Source organism: Herpailurus yagouaroundi, unplaced genomic scaffold, assembly GCF_014898765.1.
Source record: "Herpailurus yagouaroundi ecotype Mexico unplaced genomic scaffold, PumYag 181, whole genome shotgun sequence".
Lineage (NCBI taxonomy): Eukaryota > Metazoa > Chordata > Mammalia > Carnivora > Felidae > Herpailurus > Herpailurus yagouaroundi.
This window is the reverse complement of record NW_024412412.1, coordinates 5,901,388-5,923,042: the sequence shown is the minus strand read 5'-3', so window position 1 is coordinate 5,923,042 and position 21,655 is coordinate 5,901,388. Positions and strand designations below refer to the sequence as shown.

At 42.9% G+C, this 21,655-nt stretch overlaps 2 protein-coding genes across 6 annotated transcripts in view; one reads left to right on the top strand and one right to left on the bottom strand.

The window, feature by feature from the left end:
* MCPH1 (microcephalin 1) overlaps positions 1–21,655 on the bottom strand; it is a 272,003-nt gene that overhangs the window by 98,592 nt on the left and 151,756 nt on the right. The window lies entirely within an intron of this gene.
* Positions 1–21,655, top strand: part of ANGPT2 (angiopoietin 2) — a 60,699-nt gene that overhangs the window by 16,167 nt on the left and 22,877 nt on the right. For both annotated transcript variants that reach the window (XM_040489810.1, XM_040489809.1), the window contains exons 2-3: positions 13,998–14,153; positions 18,507–18,628. In XM_040489810.1, the coding sequence (XP_040345744.1) occupies positions 13,998–14,153; positions 18,507–18,628 (278 nt within the window). The remainder of the gene's footprint in view (positions 1–13,997; positions 14,154–18,506; positions 18,629–21,655) is intronic.

Genomic DNA, 21,655 nt, shown 5'->3' with positions numbered 1-21,655 from the left:
CTCCACTTCCTGCGTGCCCCCTCAGCCCTCAGTCCCACTTCCTGTGTCCCCCTCAGCCCTCATTCCCACTTCCTGTGCTCCTTCACTCCACTTCCTGTGTGCCCTCTCACCCCTCATTCCTACTTCCTGTGCCCTCTCACCCCTCATTCCCGCTTCCTGTGCCTTCTCAAATCTCAGTCCCACTTCCTGTGCCCTCTCAACCCTTAGTCCCATTTCCTGTGCCCCCTCACCCCTCATTCCCACTTCCTGGTTCTCACTTGTTGTGAGCTTGTTTTTCCCACTGGAATAGTCAGTGAAGAAGTGCATTAGGTGACCTGTGTGAATGAGTGCCGCCATACATCTGAAAAGGATGTGCAACATCAGCATGTACTATCACTCAAAAAGCACTCCTTGATGTAGACAGTTGACCCCTAGAGATGAAGCAGAATGAGTCAGCCATTCTGTGGTGGCTCAAAGTGACGCTGGGCCCCTCACCCCAGTGAAAGAGAAATATCTCCTGAAGCGATTTTTTCCCCCTTTAAATTGTGAGCAAAAATTCAAGCATGCAGAAGAAAAAGTCAGTTCTGAATGACATGCTTTTTATAACTCGTGGCAATGGAGTGAAAGGGGACAGGAATTTTCCACTAGCTTCCATTGGAAGAGATGTGCATGCAAGGCAGTAGGGTGAGGGAGAAGGGGCAGACCTCCAGAACTGAAACTAATTATGGGAAAATGATTCAAGTCCCTTGTACTTTTACCACAAGCATTTGGAGAATCACACTGAAAAGTTACTTCCCAAACTGCTTCGGTGCTCAAGTAAATTTGGCTTTTCTTCATGTTATAAAAGTAGTTCAACTTTCAACAAGTGAGGATGGCAGGCATGCAAACTATAAATTACATGCAGAAATGGACGGCCGTACTTTTGTAAAAGTGGCACCATTCCGTCCTTCCGCTACACGACCCAAATCGCATCAGCCTGAGGCCACGGTGCTATCCCACCCAACACATTCACGCTGCTCTGAGAACGTTCCTCTGCAGCACACCATGCTTGGCAGAGTTGCGAAGGAGACACTGTGCCCAACAACCGGCTAGCAAAAAACAGGGTTGCTTTTATTAATGGTTTCAGAAGTTAGGAATATTCAAGTATTGGTTTTATCAATTTACTGATTTCGCAATAAACATAGGAAATCATAGAGACTGCAACGAAAGACAATATGTAGATTGCGGGAAGGGAGGGAGAGAGGTCAGATTGAGTGTGCACCCGACTGTGTGCGAGATGCTATAAAGACGTTCTAAAATGTAAGTGACCCCAATTGTTTACAATTGGAATGCATTTGCCAGTTACGCACCGCTCAGCTGGACACTGCCTGCCTCATTTCAAATTCCATGCTGACCTTCACGCCGAACTCGGCTTTTACAGCAGCAACCACCAAAAACTCAGCCTCGCACAGTGGCATAATCCGATAGCACTGAAACTGTGCGCTATTTTGAGATACTAATTCTTCTGGTGGCTGACAGATGTTAAGAACTGTTGGGTTCCCCTTGAATATTAAACTATCTCCCACTGCCCCTAGGAAGTTTGCGGCAGGGTCCCAGGGTGCCTGGGCAGAGAGTTCGGGAACTGTGCTAATTTCTTCCGCTCAATTTTCATGCCCACACAGCTCGAGAGGGAATTTACATACCTGATTTACCGATGAGAAATGTGAGGTTAAAAAAAAGTTGACCTGGTAGCTAGTAGCTGAGCTGGGATTCACACCCTGGGGTGTGCGAGTCTCAAAATCTGCGCTAGCATGGCAACTCCATGACTGCTTTCAAAAATCACAACATCTTCCCCACCTTAATCCAACACAAACAAAGCTACTTTACTCAGGTCTCTATCAGGTTGCTCAAGCAGGAATGACTTGAACTAGAATAACTCAAAATGTGATTACATTCAATGGACTAATTCATGGATTTCACTTTTGTCAGAGTAATTTTGTCTTCATTCCAATGGGCGATGGGTGGCTCAGCTACTCAGAGAATAAATCATTTTCTTCCTACACTTGAAGCCACTGAACTTCAACAAAATACAACCCATGAGTCAGACATTTATTTATTTATTATTTATTTTTAGACTAATGGGAACTGCATGAATTCTTTCTTGGTCTTCCAAGAGCAAATGCCTTTTATGCTTGATCCGGAAAGAATTGAGTTTCGGAATGTTAAATTACTAATTTACCTAACTGAATACTTTTAACCCTCTTTGGGCAGCTGGAACAGTTTAATCTATAGCTCTGTGCAGTCGCTGTGAAATTGCTTTTTCAAAGTTCACTTTTTTAGGCAGTAAATAGGAACAACCAGATGAAAGCTGTACACAGAGGTAAATAAAATCACTCACAACAACTAAGGGTCAGGGTGTCATAGCAAAATTTGTCAAACATTTCATTTTTAATATCCTTTCCTTAAAAAAACATCTCTTTATTGAGGTCAAAGGTCAGGAAGTGTATAAAGTGTGCTAATCTTAAATCGACAGCTTCGTGAACTTCTAAAATATGAATTTACTCATGTAACTAGCTCCGAGGTCAAGATATCAAACACTTCCAGCACCCCAGAAGTTTCCCTCCTGCTCCTTCCCAGGTAATAACCTCTCTTGCACCCCTCTGCTCCCCCACAACAGCTTCCATCCAGAAATCATCATTCTGGGTTTGGTCACCATCAGTAGGTTTGGTCAATTCTCGAACACGATATAAACAGGATCACGTAGTAAGTATTTTTTTGTGTGGCTTCTTTTGCTCATTGATGCTTGCAAGAGCATGCCATTTTACCGGCAATCTATTATGTTATTTTTAAAAACTGAATTGCGGTACATTAACACATCAAATCAGACCCAGGGCACAACACCGATAAATGAAAATAATCATTCTATTGTGAGAAAGGAACTACTGGAAAGTGCTCAGCAAGGAATGTCATTTACCAGTTTCAACGTGGAATCATAACTGGCTATAAAACATATCTCAAGTCCTCTTGATTTGGACATATCAACAGATTTTACATATAGCAAGTTAGTATGTAAGAAAGGTTATTTTACTGCAAAGTATCTAACTCTACATGCCATATTGGTGTCTTTATTTAAATGGATTCCTTCTTAGACTGAAACTCTATGCAAAAATTACTTTAGGATAAGTAAACAGTCCTGTAGAAATAGAATAATGTGCACTTAAATGCCATAAGTAAACAGTCCTGTAGAAATAGAATAATGTGCACTTAAATGCCATACACGTACATTTTATGGCAAAATTTTGCTTATCTATTCTTCCTCAACAATTGTAGAGAGAGGGACTCCCCCAATATATGAATGGTATGCCCCTGAAACAAAAGATTGAAATAAACCCCCTCTAAAAATGAATCAGAAACATCATCCCAAGAACTGGTATTTTGTAAAAGAGAAGTTTGATACAACATATATTTTGTAGCAAGATACTCTCTTATTTCAGGTCACCAGGCCTTGGAAGACATAATTAGAAGCCCACTGATTTGTCCAAAGTCATAATCACTATTTGCAGTTCCCAGCTGAGGCTCCGTTCTCGTGGAGTCAAACTGCAGCCATGCCCAGAGCACTGTGTGTGTGGCTTCTGGAACAGTTTCCCTGGATGGAGAGCCACAGACAGAAGTGGAATGTGCTTAAAGCTCTTGTCTGGCCTTTCAAAGCGAACAGCAGTCCCACTTGGCTGTCAACATTTCGGAGGTGGACAGAAAATACTTTGAAATATACTTAATACACTTCTTATCAAATTTCAGATCAAGAAATGAAGAGGAGTTGAAATTAGTTAAAAATAAAAAAGCCACACTCCTCTGTCTTGCCACATAATTTGGGCACTGAATATTGTTTTGCCTTTGCTGTCCTGTGGCTGATGAGAAAAAAAAATGTACTGTTGCTCAGGTTTAAAATAAGTTGCTAACATGCTTAAAAATGCATTACTGCTGGGGCACCTGGGTGGCTCAGTCGGTTCAGCGTCCCGCTCTTGGTTTCCGCTCAGGACATGATCTCATGGTTGGGGAGACAGAGCCCCACCACCGGCTCTGTGCGGACAGCACGGAGCCTGCCTGGGATTCTCTCTCTCCCTCTCTCTGCCTCTCTCTGCCTCTCTTTCCTCCCCCCTTTGCCCACCTCATGCACACTCTCTCTCTCAAAATAAATAATGCATTTTAAAAAGGCATCACTGCCTTAAAAACTAACGTTCAGCTTTAAAAATGAACACAGTCCGATTAAACAAATAATTTATATTTTCTAATGTGAGTTAAATAAAAATGGTTGATCACTTTGCTCCCGCAAAGCCCAGGTAAGTGTGCAGTTTCTTAAAAGTACGTGCATACGGCCCACTGACATAGGTCAATAGATACGAAATATTTGTAGCTTTAAACACTTGTGAGAATGAAGACTGAACCAGAGGTCAAATGAGATTAGACTTTAGGAGAAGTACACTTTCCCTCCTAAACGGTTCAGAAAAATATGAGCTTGAGCTGTTATTAAATCATAAAATTAAAAAAAGTTGCAGCTACAGCCTTTATGAAAATGAAAATCAAAATGGAAAGAACACACTTGCCTAAATATTTCCCAGGATTATTACCGCAGCAACTGTCGTGTGTGGTTCGGGCGGCCTTGTTCAGCTTTAGCGTAAGGTGCTGAAGGAAGCTGGCCCAGCCCTCCCCCGCGGTACACACAAGGCACCATCACGCTTAGTGCACAGAGAAGTCAGATCGGTGCGGAGAGCATACAAATATATACTGTTTCCATTTATGCTAATCCACAGGAGACACAATGACGTGAAATATGAACAGTTCAGAAGACAGCTATCAGCCAGACAGAAAATGCCGTAAAAATACATCCTGCTGACGGTGGGTCGGTGGTACAATCATATAGAAAAGGTGAAATATTTTACTGCTGACTTCTCATGCAAACCGATCCCGTGTCCCTTGAGAGGCTCCCAGTGTTATCCCCCCAATTCTCCCCACCTTCGGGCTTGCTAGCAGAGCGCGAGGCTGACGGTCGCCCTCAGTGCCAGCACTGAGCAGGGCGCTCGAGGCCCAGTCCTGAGACTCCCTGAGCACGGCCATCTGTGTGCCCCAATCCCCCTCCCCCACCTTTCTGTGAAAGAGACTTCTTGTAAAGAACTAGTTTGCCTTGGAAGTATCTGCAAGATGAAAGTCATTTAAATTCCTTCAGCCCTTTCCCTCCCTTCCTAGCCATCTAGCATAGCAATTGTGCCACTGCACATTTATTTCATGTTAAAAAGATTAAAAAAAAAAAAAAAAGCCAGACTCCAAAGATGCCCACTCTGTCTCGTCCGTGGAAATCTCTGCAGGATTTCGGCAGAGCCACATGAACACGGAAACAGCAGAAATAGGGCAGACAGAAGATGCAGACAAGCTGTGGGATCTGAATCCATCGCAGAAGTGAGAAAGTACCACTAAACACCCGGGGGCACGGGTACAGCAGTGCAGTGGTGAGAGTGTGGGACGCGGCCGTGGGCAACTGGGGTGTTGCTGTCATTCCGCTAAGAGCTAGCACTGGCGATCCAGGCCCTGGTACCCCCTGCCCCCACCCCACCCCCCTGCCGCTCATAGAGTGAGACATTTCAACAATATTACAGATTTCTAAAGCCTCTTCCCCCTCAGCTTCTGACAGCCTATCATGCCAGAGAGGAGTGAAAATGGATGGACACATCTGCATCTATTTCCATCTCCACACATGAGGACATAAGCGTGTTTATAAACATGCATGTCTGTGAATACACACGTTTCAAAGGTAGTTTGAAAGGCAGATAGCTGCCAAAGAAAGACAATGAAATATGTGCTTACTTTGTCTTTTCTCTCAGGGCACCTTAGTTTTGAGAGAGGCAAGAACACGTTGGTTTCCTTCACAAAGAAACATCCAGTATAGGGTAGCAAGAAATGCATCCATCTTGTGCCCAGAACGGAATTTCAACAGCTCCCATTTGTAATCACTGATAATTCCGTTCATTTCATAAAGAAGCCTCTCAAGAATAGTTTTATACTCCTTCTCTGCCTCTCGGAAGTGTCCCTAGCCCCTCCTGAGCTGAGAACAAAATACGCCAAGAACTAGACCAGGGCACAAGTCTGCCGAATGTCTAATGTGTGGACAGCGTTTGCTGACGCGGAAAGTGAAGTTCTGAGCTGCCTTAGCTGCTGCAACCCTGTCAGACTCGTGCCTCCCGTGGATGGTGCTCCCCATTTCTGGCCTCCAGCCACACCCTTCGTCCAATGTGACGCACACGGTCATTCCCAGAAGGGCTGCTCCCAAGGCAGCTCTCGTCTGCAGCCGGACGTGTGCAGGTTCAAGGTTCCCACCGCAGAAAAGTGGTGATGCTTGGGCTTCACCCCATGATCCCACGTGCCGTGGAAGAGGCGCCACGCCATCTTAGCCATACCCTCCGTCACGCCAGGCTCTGCTCTGTGGCACTGTGGGTGACAGGCACACGAGTGGTCTGACTCAGTTTTCTCATCTGGAAGTCGGGCCGGGAGCACCGCCCTGCTGTCTGGGGAGCATCTCTTCTCGCCACACCCAGGCCTCTAGGGGGCCAGGAGAGGACCCCTGCTCCCTGCCCCGTCCCGAGCCGGCTGGGGGTGCCAGAGCGGCCTCTCCAGGCCCCTGCAAGCAGCCCTCGAGGCTACCCTTGCCCGGAGGGATGGAAGGTGTCCCATCTCACCACAGGTGGAGGGTTCGGTTCTGAAACACATTTCCTACAGCTCTGCAGAAGGTTACTGTGGGATATGTCACAGTGGTGGCCAACCAAGTCCACGTTTGCACCAGCCTCAGCCTCCCTGCTGCCTTCACCTGTCTTCCGTGGTCATTCCCTGTGACCGCTTCTTAAATAAACTTCCTGCACACATGCCTTTGTCCCCGGCTCTGGTTTGGGGGAAACCCAAGTGAAGGAAGTAAGTCAAGTGAAATATATTAATATACAAAGAAACGTATATTTAGTACATAAATAACTATATTTATATATTCATAAAGAAGTGAACACCTACAAAATCACTCTGCAATTGTAAATTGCTATTGCCATTCTTGCTTTATATAACCACATCCATCACCTGAGGGTATCTGCAGCATTTATTTGCTCTTTGACTTATGAGTCTCTATAAGATGTGAGCCAGAGGGGCGCCTGGGTGACTCAGCTGGCTGAGTGACTGACTTCAGCCAGGTCACGATCTCGCGGTCCGTGAGTTCGAGCCCCAAGTCAGGCTCTGGGCTGATGGCTCAGAGCATGGAGCCTGTTTCAGAGTCTGTGTCTCCCTCTCTCTCTGCCCCTCCCCTGCTCACGCTCTGTCTTTATAAAAAATAAGTAAACATTAAAAAAAAAAAAAGATGCTGTGAGCTACAGCTCTAGTATATATTCGGGTAAGTATATATGTACCTTAAGAACACTTTAAAAAGCCACACATAGGTAAAACATGACACCTTTCCCCATACGAAATGCTTAAACAAATTCATGTTACTATACCAGCCTCTTTATATTTAAGCTTGAGTATATTTAAAATGCCTACTATTGAGGAAGAAATAGCCATTTCATCAGTAGGCAATGACTAGAACGCCTTAAGGGGAAAAATACACTTTCTCCTTAGATTCTGGGGTGATGGTAAGGGAGACATACAAAAAGGCAAAGAGATGTGAGCTTATGTGATTAAAACCCCCCATTAGGGGCGCCTGGGTGGCGCAGTCGGTTAAGCGTCCGACTTCAGCCAGGTCACGATCTCACGGTGCATGAGTTCGAGCCCCGCGTCGGGCTCTGGGCTGATGGCTCAGAGCCTGGAGCCTGTTTCCGATTCTGTGTCTCCCTCTCTCTCTGCCCCTTCCCCGTTCATGCTCTGTCTCCCTCTGTCCCAAAAATAAATAAACGTTGGAAAAAAAAAATTAAAAAAAAAACCCCATTAAATAACAAAAAGAGATACGTTGTCACACTCACAAATAAAAGCAAAAGAAAGACAGCTTGAGGGAGCACAGATATAGTGGTATTCAAATTATCTGAAATTTTCTCAGTTACAGGAGGTGGAGGACAAGCTATGAATGTCAGCATGGCACCAGCTCGTGCCTGAAGCTCTATTCCGTATTCTGTCTTTAAGTTTATAGCTCTCAACAAGCACACTTTTAGTCTCTTTATGACCAGTGAAAATAGGAAAGGGGTTATCTAGATACAATATCAGACAACAAAAAGTCACTCATAAATTATTAACAGGAAAAAAATCCCTGAAAAAATAGGTCGGAACAAATTAGTTATAGGAAGTGCCTGACAGATCGTCTGTGGGGTGGGGTCCGCGGAGCGATGGTGGATGGAGACAAGTTTGCTTATTAACAACCTGGAAAACCTATCCCATCAGGGCCACGCTTCCCCCACGTTTCCTGAAGCACCTTACACTGGCTGTGGAGAGAAAGGGCCCAAATTATTGACAGTCCATGGAAGGCACTTGGCTTCAATATCGACTTCTCTCGGCTAGATAAAGTCAAGTATGGCATCCATACAAAGAGGAAAGAGAGAACTTTCCAGCTCACAGGGCATCTGAACATCATCCCCAATGTACAGGCAAATGTACTTGCCCCCTCAAGTCCTACAAGCGTGGCTGAGGACAGACATCTCTCGGCCTTCGCCTCTTTCATGTCTGTATCTCTCCTTCAACACTGCAGAGTACGTAACTGCTTAGGAAGTGAGAGCTCTAGAGTAAAGACAAAACAAACAAAAAAAAACCAACCCCCACACACTTTATAAGGAGTGGGAGGAAAGCCCATTTTGCCACTTTTCTGTCTGAAAACCTCCAAAGATGTTTCAGTTTCTTCATGCCAGGGAACCAAGAACATTAGGTCAAAAGCCTTCTAAACAGAATATCCCTGGATTTAATAATCTTGTATCCAAGTTTTCAAGCTAATTGTAAGAGCAAAGGCTTTGCTTGGTTGTTACTAGGGTGTATGGCTGAAGGATGGCTCCCGAATTTCCACATCCCAAGCAAACGAGAACATAAATCGATAGTAGTAGGAGGTTTAAAAAGCAATGAAAAGCAAGTACGAGACGTTCTTTTTGGTACCTAAACACAACGCACAGTGCAGTGGAGACCTTTGAGAAGGGCACGCGATGGGGTAGGGCATAACCGCAGAGGGCGCCAAGGGCCCTGGGCCAAGAGAGACGCAGACAAAGGCTGGAGGGAGGAAGAAGCCTAAGGGTTCTCGCACAGCTCGGCGCAAGGTGTGCACAGAGGGAAGCAGGCTGCAAGATTAGAGTACAGATCAGAAGGAGTATGTGCCACCAGACGGGGGAATCTTCACAGGCACAGCCACGAGGGAGTGACCTGAGCTGAAGAGTGACCACAACACTCAGGGTGGGGTTGCCAGAAGCCAGTCAGGGGCTGTGTGACAACCCAGAAGATCCAGACACTGGGTTGGGGGTGGGGTGGGGGGGGGCAGGAAAGAAGGGATCAAGTCAGGAAGGATTACTGAGGTAGGAGAAAAACCAAATCCTTTTTGGGGACGTGTGTGTGCAAGACAGAACAGTTACAGTAACTTGTTTCTACACGGAAATGGTAGAGAATAAAACGTTCCCAGTGAAAACTTTCCTAGGGAGGTTAGATCATTCAGATGGACAAAAGCCACTCAATTAAAAGGTATCAGGACACAGAGCTGTATTTCAATAGCAAAGACCTCTCAACCAGGACTATATAGTTGGTACGGGACCAAGATTGAAATCTCCCAGTTGGCGACAGTTTTCATACACTATCTATGTTTTGCTTTCCCCAGCCAATTTCAAGATTACTTTCCTTTTGGTCGAAAAAATAATGATGATAATCTTGGTGAGATCAGAGATAGTGAGGGAACCATTTTAACGCGTAATCAATCTGCCACAGTTCCCTTGCAAGCAGACTTCTTTTTCCTGTCAAATATAATCGTTCCAAATGTTGAAAGAGTAATCAAAAACTTCAGGACACATTTTACATTAAAAAACATATATATATCTATGTATGTTAAAAGAGTTTACTCTGGTTGCCTGAACTTCAATGTGTTGCCAATTTTTAAAGGTTGTGTTTTGAGTGCAATCTCTTTTAGCAAATCAAACCAACACTAAGCAACAATCTATGCAACTATAATGACAGTGACAGCCTTGAAATGTTCATTGAATTTGGATAATTCATTTGAATTCCGAGGGAAGAGAAACCGCTCAAAGACCTGCACTTTGAGTGTGTAGACCAACAACCCAAGAAGGGGGCAAAAACAAATGTCCGTACCTCCTTCCAAACTGTAACGGGGACTTTTGGGGGGTGGGCGCCTGGACCCACAAGTCAGAAGCGCTGCATAATCATCTTCCGACATGAAAGCAATGTCAAACATTCCTGCAAAACATGAGTGTGTGAAGCCACCCGTGTGAAATGAGGAAGAACCATGTCCCCTGGGAGGTTCAAGTATCTCGGAACTGTTTTGATAGGAATGGCTAAGTGCCGATGACAGAGACGGAAACAGTTGCCCGAGGAGCAGAGAGGGACACTGCCGACGGGAGCAGAGATCTCATTCGTCCCATGTTTTTCCTTGAACTGAGGCTTCCTTCTACCAGAATGGAATTGCACTGGGCAGACTTCTATATTTCACAGGCAATAAAAATAAGCGATACTAAGCAGAAAGAAAGACGTTCCAGGGCAATAAGCTAGAAAAGAAGCAGAAGGCAGGGCAAGTGAGGCGTGGCCTCCAGACGGCCAGTTCTAGCCCGCGTGTGGGGTGCCTGGGGCCCATGGGAAGAGTGGACGCAGGAGCAGGGACAGCGGCAGTGAGCAGCAGACCTTAGCTACAGTGGTTGTGGTTTTCCTATTGCTCCTGGGACTAAACACGTTCTTTGTAGTTAAAGAGGACTCAGCTGCCACGGCACCCGTTTCTCTTAAAATCTTAATTTATCTTCACTGCTTCAAGTGTGAGAGCACAAACCTCTTCACGAATCAAGACAAAAATGTCTACTCCTTGGTATTTCTGTTTCTGTTCCACTGTCTTCCCACTGACTTCAATTAGATACTGGGTCCGTAGCATGTAGGCTTTTACTTTATTTAGCTGTATGTACTGTATATAGACACTATACACATCCAGACAATATAAATAAGATCTATACTCACCCACACATGCATAAGTGAAGCTGTAATTTGCTTCAATGGAAGATTAATCACACCCACACACCCACCATACCCAGATACTTTGTAGGCCGGAAAAGCTGAAAAATAGTGACTTAAAAAGACATCTTGTATTCTATTGTTTTCAACCTTAGAAAAAAGTTATGGCAATAAAGTTATTTATCTATTTATTTTTTACTTTTAAAAATTGGGATCTTTTATTTTCGTTCCTGCGTCTAATTTTAAATGGGAACTAGACTCTAAAATGTCAAATTATAAACAAGCTTCTCATGTCTCTTGATGGCTGTAACCACAGGTGACTCAGTAGTTCTAACACAGGGTGGGGGGCACTCAAGGACCTATTCTTCTCCCCTAGTTGTACGATTCAGAACGACAAGGGGCAGAATCATTTTTATTTAAGTTCTTAAGTACTCAAATCAATAAGAAGATTAAGACCTTTATTTATACTAGTTGATAAATTATGAGTTTGCAGCATGGACTTCAACCAAACTCCAGCTTGAATCTATCTTTAATGAGCCCAAACTTCCCGGAATAAGTCTCTCTAAATATTATCTTTGCTGGGTGTTAAGAGTAACTAAGACAACTCCTCTCGATGACTTATATGGCTTTAACTTTAACCTCAAAAATTCCAAAACTCCCATGGTGATGAGAGAGAGAGAGAAAGAGTGTCTCTGTGTGTGAGAGAGTGTGTGTGAACAAGAGAGAGAGAGAGAGAGAGAAGGGGGGGGAAGGAAAGGAGAAATAACAAACTTCTACGAGTCCTCATAAATTATCTATTTAAATCATAAAAGTTACAATTTTAAAAAGGCGAGGGAAGGGAAGAAGAATAAATTAAGAAAGGACATGGTCACTAAAAAGCCCGAGCCAGTTATCATTCGCTAGTTAGGGAAGGGTTGACAAGGGTTTCGCTCTTCAGGTTTTCTTAAGTCTACACTAGAGAGATTTCTTGGGCCGCCAAGCAATAGCACATGATTCCATTTTTTATGGCGCTCTCATCTATTGTGATTCACGTGGAGAAGCAAAGGCTTCAATGACAAGATTTTACAGATGGTCAGAGCTGTGTAGTCATTGTCAGCTTTCAGGCTATTTCATCTGCTAGGGACCAGGGGAGAACCAGAGAGCAACCAGTGATCCTCAAGATAATCAGCATGGAGGGAGGTGGGAAGGGCACAGGAGTAGGGACAGAGTCAACGGCAAGCCAGCAACAGAGGCAGAAAATATAAAATTCTAACACTAATTCTAGAACTCATAATACCGGTCAAGACAGAACAGGACCACCTGGATGGTTGAGTCGGTTAAGCATCAGACTCTTGATTTTGGCTCAGGTCGTGACCTCACAGTTATGAGGTGGAGCCCCACACTGGGCTCTGGGCAGGGTGTGGAGTCTGCTTGGGTCTCTTGCTCTCCCCTTCTCTCTGCCTCGCCCCCACTCTCTCTCAAAAAAAAGTTTAATAAGTTACAACAAAAAAATAAGTTGTACCAACAAAGAAGCCTTTGAACTCTAAGGGAAAAGCTCCACCCCTCCCATTCTGCTTTCTCACTCTTACATGCAGAAGCAGAGAATTACTTTGTGGTTAACATTTTAGGAGAAAGGCTGTTTGATGACAGACTTTATGAATGGTTTCTGCTCAGAGAATTATGAGTTTTAAAGAAAGGTGTTTATGAGCATTTTTATCCTCATCTTTCCATTTAATTAAAAAAATTCTGAGTTATAACTAGGAGAAAGAGAAATAAAAATAGGGGTTTCTGCTATCATCAATTTGTAGTTTGGGTCAATGAATACACCTGTAGCTCTGTCGTTGGCTCACCATGAGACACAAAAAGGAAAGAAAATTACATTTTAAGCACCTGAAGTTACGCGTGCACACAAGGACTGTAAAAGCATAGCTTCGTTAGTCCTTCAAACCCTCCTCTGACCAATCAGAAATCCTATTTTATATCGGAGTTCACCGGGTGCCCCCAAAGCTAAGCAACATCCCTAGAGTCAAGGGAAAATCGGACAGCAGGTGTCCACGTGCTTTTTCCAATACGCCTGGGTGTCCTGCGTTTATATTTCATTATATAATTTTACTGCTGAAGATACAGGTATCTGTGCCTAGGCAGTGAAATCAGCTTCTTCACCCTTTTGTGCTGAAGCTAATATTATACTGAGCTGGCGTGCCCCCACGCCGGGCTGTGTGAGTAGATAAAGGAAGTAGTTGTAGGATTGCAAGTTTGCCTGGTATACGAAATGATGAACTTGGGAAGACTGCACGCACGTTGGGAAAAGCCTAATAGGTCTAATGGGAGACAAACAAGGTTAAGAGGGAAGTGGGGGGGAGGGTAGGGCGGCAGAATGTGGAGGTGAGGGGTGATTCTGTTACGGGGGGGGGCGGAATCCAAAGGAGAGCCTTTCCTCATACTCTGTGTAAGACTGACTTCTAAAGTCTCTCTTTCAAGAAACCACACGTCTAGAATGGGGGAGAAACAGTGATGCTTCTTACCAAATTTTCATTTCCTGCCTAACACGGATAGAGCTGCAGCCTGAAGAGACCCTGCTGGACAGCACCGCTGTCTGCCCGCCTCTGAGCCGGGGCCACACTGCCTCCCTTGCCGGCCGCAGTGTAGACTTCTGCAGGTAACCAAAAACGACTAGCGGCCTGTCTCCCACACATGATGTCACTAAGCTGCCAGATTTTAAGTCAACACACGACCACACTGTGTTGTTCCGCTAGTGATAACAAACAAACGAACAAACAAAAAACAGCAAGATCAGAGCAAGGCACAGGTCTTCCAACAGATTTTTTAAAAGAAAGGGAAAATACTTAGGAATAAGATTTCTGATGATTTGGCTGATGACTGTCTTTGTCACCCATGTGCTTTTCTAGCTTGAGAATTATATCCAGGACAACATGAAGAAAGAAATGGTAGAGATACAACAGAACGCAGTACAGAACCAGACGGCCGTGATGATAGAAATAGGCACAAACTTACTGAATCAGACAGCAGAGCAAACACGGAAGTTAACGGATGTTGAAGCACAAGTAAGTGATGAAACAGAAAACCCGTAACGGTCTGGGCTAGTAACTGTTAGCGAGAAATTGCACTGTGTGGCTACTTAGTTGGATACTGGGCGAGGGAAGAAAGCTCGAGTGCAGCAGGAAAAAAGAGGAGTTGATAAGAAATTAACAATTTGTGGCTGGACAAGAATTTAAAATATGTTCTCATTTTTAATACTGAGGTTAAATTACATTTTTTTTTCTACGAAGGGCATTCAAATCATTTCATATGATGCACACTTGACACTCTATGAGAAATGCTCCTTTCCCTTGCTGGCATCTTCTGGACTCTAGATAAGTCCTCAGATTTTCATTTAAGAAACGAAAAGCACTGGGGCACCTGGGTGGCTCGGTCAGTTGAGCATCCGACTCTTGACTTTGGTTTGGGTCATGATCTCATGGTTGAGGGATGGAGCCCCATGCTGGGCTCTGTGCTGACAGTGTGGAGCCTGCTTGGGATTCTGTCTCTCCCTCTCCCTCTCTGTCCCGTCCCCTCCCCCCCAACACACAAACTCTCAATCTCTCTCTCAAAATAAATAAAATTTAAAAAATGAGTACAAGAAACTTTCTTCTTTTATTTTTTAACATTTATTTACCTTGAGAGAGAGAGAGAGAGAGGGAGAGAGAGAACCTCAAGCAGGCTCCACACTATCAAAGCGGAGCCAGACATGGGGCCCAAACTCACTCACCCAACCGTGAGATCATGACCTGAACCGAAATCAAGAGTGGGACACTTAACTGACTGAGCCACCCAGGTGCCCCAAGTGACTTTGTTCTTAAATCTAACCTTCAAGATAAAATCAAATCTCAAAGAACTATGGAAGCAGTTTGTGGTATGAGTTTCTAAAATCTGTGCTATGAGGTTAGAGACGGAAGCAAGCAGCAGTTCCTGCACAGGGGGCTTGGCCATCAGCAGGAAGTCTTGACTTCTCTAATGGGTCTGGTTTCACCACCACCTGGGCAGTGGATCTGCATATGGGATTCGACTCTTGCGGGCCTTGGCAGTTCGAACTATCAAGTGAGGGCTGGGTCCGATGACTGGCTTCTAAGTTCCCTTTTAGCTTTCAGGTTTTATGAGCTGCTGATTAATTGCAGCAGGAGAGAAAAACATGAACATAAGAAAAGAACAAGAGCAAAACAGTGAACATGAGAACATTAAAACACAATTCATCCAGAGTCCGGCCAAATGACACACAACCTGTGACTGAGTAAGGATAGTGCAGGTGGGAGGAGCGCCTGGGGGGGCTCCGTCTGTTGAGCATCCGACTTCGGCTCAGGTCATGAATTCGCAGTTCGTGGGTTCGAGCCCCAGGCCAGGCTCTGTGCTGACAGCTCAGAGCCTGGAGCCTGTGTCAGATTCTGTGTCTCCCTCTCTTTCCGCTCCTCCCCCGCTTGTGCTCTGTCTCTGTCTCTCAAAAATGAATAAACTAAAAAAAAAAAATTAAAAAACAAAAAAAGAATAGTCCAGGTGGGAAAAAAGTGCTGTTGGCAGAATTTGCTGAGATGCTCCTAGTTCAAGTCTCAACACTGGTACATGTGCTTTCTGGTCTCTTTATAACCTTAAGAAGTTAGTACCTTCCCACTCTCAGTTTTAAGTAATGCTCAAAAAAAAAAAAAAAGTAGATTTAATAGCAAATACTTTCTATGATGTATTATTATTTCCATATGCTACTTCAGCTGAAAGAAATGCCAGACGTGAGCCAGAAGGGGACACGGGGTAAGAGAAACTACAAGCCTCCCAACTGTAATAAGATCACATCTAGAAGAGTACAGGTATTCTTTCCTTGTCTCCATAAGAAGTGTTGGATAAAGCAGGGTAAACAGTAGGAAGCAGTAGGAGAATAAAACACTTTTATCTGAGGCTAGACTAAGAAGTTACTTCTTTACCAAGTCTTTCCACAATGTTACAATAGTGTAGAAAAAATAGAACTGTATCACATGATGAATTCACAAGGTATGAAAATTGTAATCCCAAGAGGTGATACAAGTGAAAAATGAAAAGATAAAAATTTTAATGTAAGTGTATCAACATATCTGTAGTTAATTATTAAAATAAATGAGTAATGCCTAAGTCACACCGCTCACCGTTTGATAGCAAAGCTAGCGGGAAATCAAGCTCATTCAAAAAATGTCTGTGGAGTAAACATTTCTCATATTTTCTGATAATGGTAATAAAGTGTAAAACATAGAGCAACGATTTATTTATTTCTTTTTCTTTTTTTTTAACGTTTTTATTTATTTTTGACAGAGAAAGACAGAGCATGAGTGGGGGAGGGGCAGTGAGAGAGGGAGACACAGAATCCGAAGCAGGCTCCAGGTTCTGAGCTGTCAGCACAGAGCCCAACATGGGGCTCAAACTCATGAACCGTGAGATCATGACCTGAGCCGAAGTCGGATGCTTAAATGACTGAGCCACCCAGGTGCCTCAAAAAAGCAATGATTTAAACCTTTGCTACATCCTTTGTAAGTCAGTTTTTCTAGCTTTTATTAAGCTTTGGTTGGATCACATGATTTTTAAAACATCAATTGTGAAACTAGGTATCACATGATCTATGGTAACGGGAAAATCAGAAGATGACTATAAAGAAATCAGCCTATAATGTCCAACTAAACACATTAAAATGTATGAACCTAGAAAAGGGACCAAATTATGCACCAAATCTATTTAAGGCATTTGTTGAGCAATTACTGCGTGAAACGGGTTTAAATCCAAACCTAAAATTTTCTGACAGGAAGATTCTTCTAGCCTGTCAGACTCAGAAGCTATTGAACTGGACAATGAGGGACAGGTAGAGATCGGAGGTCTTACAGACCAGAGACAACCACCTGACCTGGCTAGACAGTCACCTGCTCTGGAGGCCTTTGGAAAAGTGATGGAAAAACATCGCAGTTGATCCTTGGTCGGTCAGGACCTATATGCCCTCCTCCCTATCTCTGGCCCATTGTGCTCATTTCCTAGCCCTTAGTAATTAAATAAAAGACCCAAGTTTCCAGTTCCTTTTAGAAATAACTGACATAGAATATTTGGGCCCAAAGAAGATGTAGGCCAAATCTATATTCCAGGTGTTAATATTAAAACCCAACCTTTCTGCTAGCTAATGCCGTCATTCATTCAACAAGAATGAGCTCATGGTATGAACTCATCCAGCTTTGACCAAGGACAGGACTGTCCCTAAAGCTGCTCAGTGGGGCCAGGCCAGGCCTTTTATGAATGACACAGACCCTGAACAAACAATGGTTCTCTCAAGGACCCTTATTCCTGGGCAACAATTCTGCCTTACACTTACACGTGATGTCACATCCTGAATAACCACAACCCAGAGGATGTGAGTAACAGACTCTTCCTGCTAGAAGGTAGCCGAACGCCAAAGAAGTCATCCTTAAAGTTGCTGGAACACGACAGGAACAGTGACAGTGCATATGACAGGGCCCGGAGAGCAAAACTGAACTTCATAGTGATGCATTACTGTTTCCCAACTGGCTGACATGACTTTTAAAATTAAAAAAAGAGAGGAGAGAAGTGGAAAAGAAAAAAAATGAAAGGCTAACCAAGTGAATACAAAGTAGGAAATGCTGGGCTAAAAATGAGCTATATTTGGCGCGCCTGGGTGGTTCTGTCGGTTGAGCATCCGACTTTGGCTCAGGTCACGGTCTTGCGGTCCGTGGGTTCGAGCCCCACGTCGGGCTCTGTGCTGACAGCTCAGAGCCTGGAGCCTGCTTTGGATTCTGTGTCTCCCCCTCTCTCTGCCCCTCCCCTGCTAACACTCTGTCTCTCTCAGAAATAAACATTAAAAATTTTAAAAATATTAAAAAAATAAAATAAAATAAAAATAAAAATGAGCTACATTTTTATAGAATGGAAGCATGTGACTTCTAACCATGTCGTCTACTGACAAGTAAGAGAACCACATTTCGTTTTGAGCAGAGGCAAAACCTTTTTCATTTATCAACAACTTCTGATGTACTAAATATGACCATTGTATACTCCTACTTGGCTCACTGTGTGAAAAGAAATGCTAAAACATGACAACAGGAACAGCATTATATTATTTGACACAAATACTACTGTCCAGAACTATTAAACACTTTCTAAAAAAAGACATGGTTAAAAAAAAAAAAAAAAAACAGAAAAAAAAAACAAAAAACAAAACAACCACAGTCTGAGGCAATCCAGGACTTCAAGGTTTTTCTGAACATGAAGAATATGCCAAAATAAGATACTTGGGTAAATAAAAAACGCTTTAGTTATGTTTTCCTATAATTTCGCTGACTTAATTAAAAGGAAGTTCTATGTAACTTTAAAAATGACAAATAGGAATTTTATTTTGTTACATTTAGGTATTAAATCAGACGACAAGACTTGAACTTCAGCTTCTGGAACATTCCCTTTCCACCAGCAAACTGGAAAAACAGATTTTGGACCAGACCAGTGAAATAAACAAACTGCAAGATAAGAACAGGTAATAAAAACACACAAAAACATGTACAAGCCAGAACTGCGTACCTTGTAGATCTGAAAGCTTATTTCACGTGACTATCATTTCTAAGAATGGCTTCCAAAATGCCAGATTTCTTAATGCATAGGGTCAGGACTGGACACCTCGTGAGGGAAAGGCAAGGAGAGGGTTTGGGAAAAAGTGGAAGTGTGCCTTCTAATCCAGTCTTCAATGTTTTTCATTCTCTGGCCCCTTAAAGATTCTCCTCCAGTGATTCTCCAAGCTCTGCCTCAATACCGCCCAAGTTAATCTGTGACAAAATGCTGCCAGTGTCTTGGAATAAAAGTAACACTGGCCCAGGCTTTTTACCTTTGCCTCTGGGAACGTCATCACTTCCAAGGCAAAATGACCCACAGGTGGAAAACTACACTTACAGTGTAAACAAGGCACATTTCATGGTGCAAAAGTTACTCTTAAAACATATGATAAAGTAAAAATGGAAGTCATTAATAAATATTATGTTAATATTTAAATAAGATCTAGAAAAATCCCAAGAAAGCCAATACAAAGACAAACTTTGGGTGATCAGTGGGGACTGTTTTCAAAGGCTTATTGCAGACGGGAGTACACGAAGATAATTTTGTCTACCAACTTGTTTCTAACCAAGATGTGCATATGACACGGAGAATGGTCAGACAACAATATACTGTATTTCAGAACTAAGTAATTTCAAGTAAATAATTTTTTCTTACCCAAAAATGATGATAAACTTATTGTCTTACGATCATTCTTTCCTGTTAATCAAGAACTCGGCTGAAATAATTCTTTTCTCTTCTTTGGGTAACAAGTTTAGTCCACTATTGATTTAGAGTTTTCAAAAGCAAATAGATTTATTTTTTTATTCTTTTGCAAATATAGTTTTTTAATTCAAATATTTTTCTTTAGTGTTTCAATGTTTTTTCTTCTGCAAAGTAAAAAAATAAAAGTTTGAGACCAAACGTTGAGATACAACAATCTCTTAAAATGGTCTTATTTAATAATGTTCTCTTTTATTTAATGAAGTTGCAGTGACAGGAAGATACAGGAGCTGAGTGATTACTTTTGTTGCTTGCCAAAACAATATGGGCTGCGAGATACCTAGGTTTTGATTAGTTTGTTGAATGCACCCTGGTATTGCACACCATCCCCTCCTTATGTTTCTAATTTAGTACGCTAAAACACGAAAATTATCAGTTAAGCATGTCAGTTATGTTTCCCGAGTATCATCTTTGTAAATATTTGCCAAATCGTACTGCCTTTTGCCTTGAGGAGTATAAATCTTCTTCCTGAGTTCAGACACACTGCTTCATGTTTTCACTTACTACAAGTAAACTTCGTTACGCACAGTCAGCTGGAATTGCTTTGAAATACAATCAACAACTTTCCCTACATCCTTTGCTCATCATGATTTGGGGAAATGTCTCTGTATGTCAAAGCTTCACAACATATAAAATAGTGATCCCAACCATCCTGAGGCTCGCTGTACCTTCTGATTATTCTTGCCTATGTGATCCTCCAACTTTTTTATTTTTTTACTTAAATCTTTCACGTTGTCCTCCAGTTGAATCTACATGGACCAGCAGTACACTTTTCCAATACTCGGAGTTTAGTTTTATATGACATTAAGTTTAAACATCACATTTCCTCCGTAAAACCGCCCTGTCAAACATACCCGACACGCTAAGACTGCGTATCACTTACAAGAGCAGTGCACCACAGCCTGGGCTGCAAATCTCTCACTCACGCGGGAGTTGCACACAGATTGTTTCCGAATGGCCTCTCAGAGTATAGATCGTGAAAGGGATAGCTTTTTACCAGCAGACTTGTCATAAACACCATACGTAACAACTCTGTACCTGCAGGAAGAATAATCTTTGCAGGGGCTGCAGAAATCACAGCCTCTTTTGACACAAATATGAAATGACGATAACAAGGCTTCAGTTGATGATGGTAAATAAATAAAAATAAGGAAACTGTGCAGATGATTTTTCATCTTTCGGTGAGTTTGGCATGCTGTGTTTTCTGGTGCCTTACGTTTTGACTAGCCTAGGATTTCGCTCGCAAGAACATCGTTACAAATATATGTGAATGTTTTGCACATGTGCCAAACCATTTCTTTAAATTACTTTCAATGTGTCTCCAAAAGTGCAACTGTTTTCTTCATGGAATAGTTTCAGATGAAGTCAGAGTACTGATCAGGGTCGATGATATTCTGAAAATTGCCACTATACCATTTTTAGGTTCACCAGCTGAAGGTGAAAATTACTATGTGTTTTTCACCTAATCATTCCTTTTTTTTTTTTCTTTTAAAAATAAAGGATTCATTTAGGCCCTAGTTGTACCAGCTCGATTAAATTGTGATTATCGTTACGGTAATTGTTGTTATTGAAAAGTGCTGCCATGGATGCTGCCCCCTTCTAAAGAGAGCCAATAAAAACTCATAAAAGAATCAGGATTCAGCCTTGGTATTTCTGCCTACACAGGGTATTTCCTCACACTCCTCACCTGCCTGTGAGTTATGTTAATAGGAAGATAAGCTGTACTTAAGTCCGATTTTTATGGTGATGATCACATTGATTTCCCTGTATCAGAAAACCAAACACCACGCTACCGAGTGTGACCCACCGTATGGATTCCCCATACCGCCCCATCTCCTTCCTTCCGCCACTTAGCACTCTGGGCCTGGGTATCTGTTGCAGCGTGGAGAGTTGTTGCTATGAACTTGCACTCGATTCTCATCTATTTTATCCTATGTAATTAATTCGCTCTCATTTAAAAAGTGCTGATTGTGACTCATTAAATGGATCTCACAGGCCAGTGACAGGTCCCAATCTGCATGTTGCAAAGTGTTGCTGGAGGATATGATCTGACACTCCTTATAGCTTTAAATGCCATGATCTGTGCTTCCGTGCCTACATGGTCCTGCTCTCCAAGCCAGTGTGGTCTGGGGTGACCTGCTAAACTCTTCAATACAGGCTAATTTTTTAAAAAATTAAAAACAAATAACTTTTC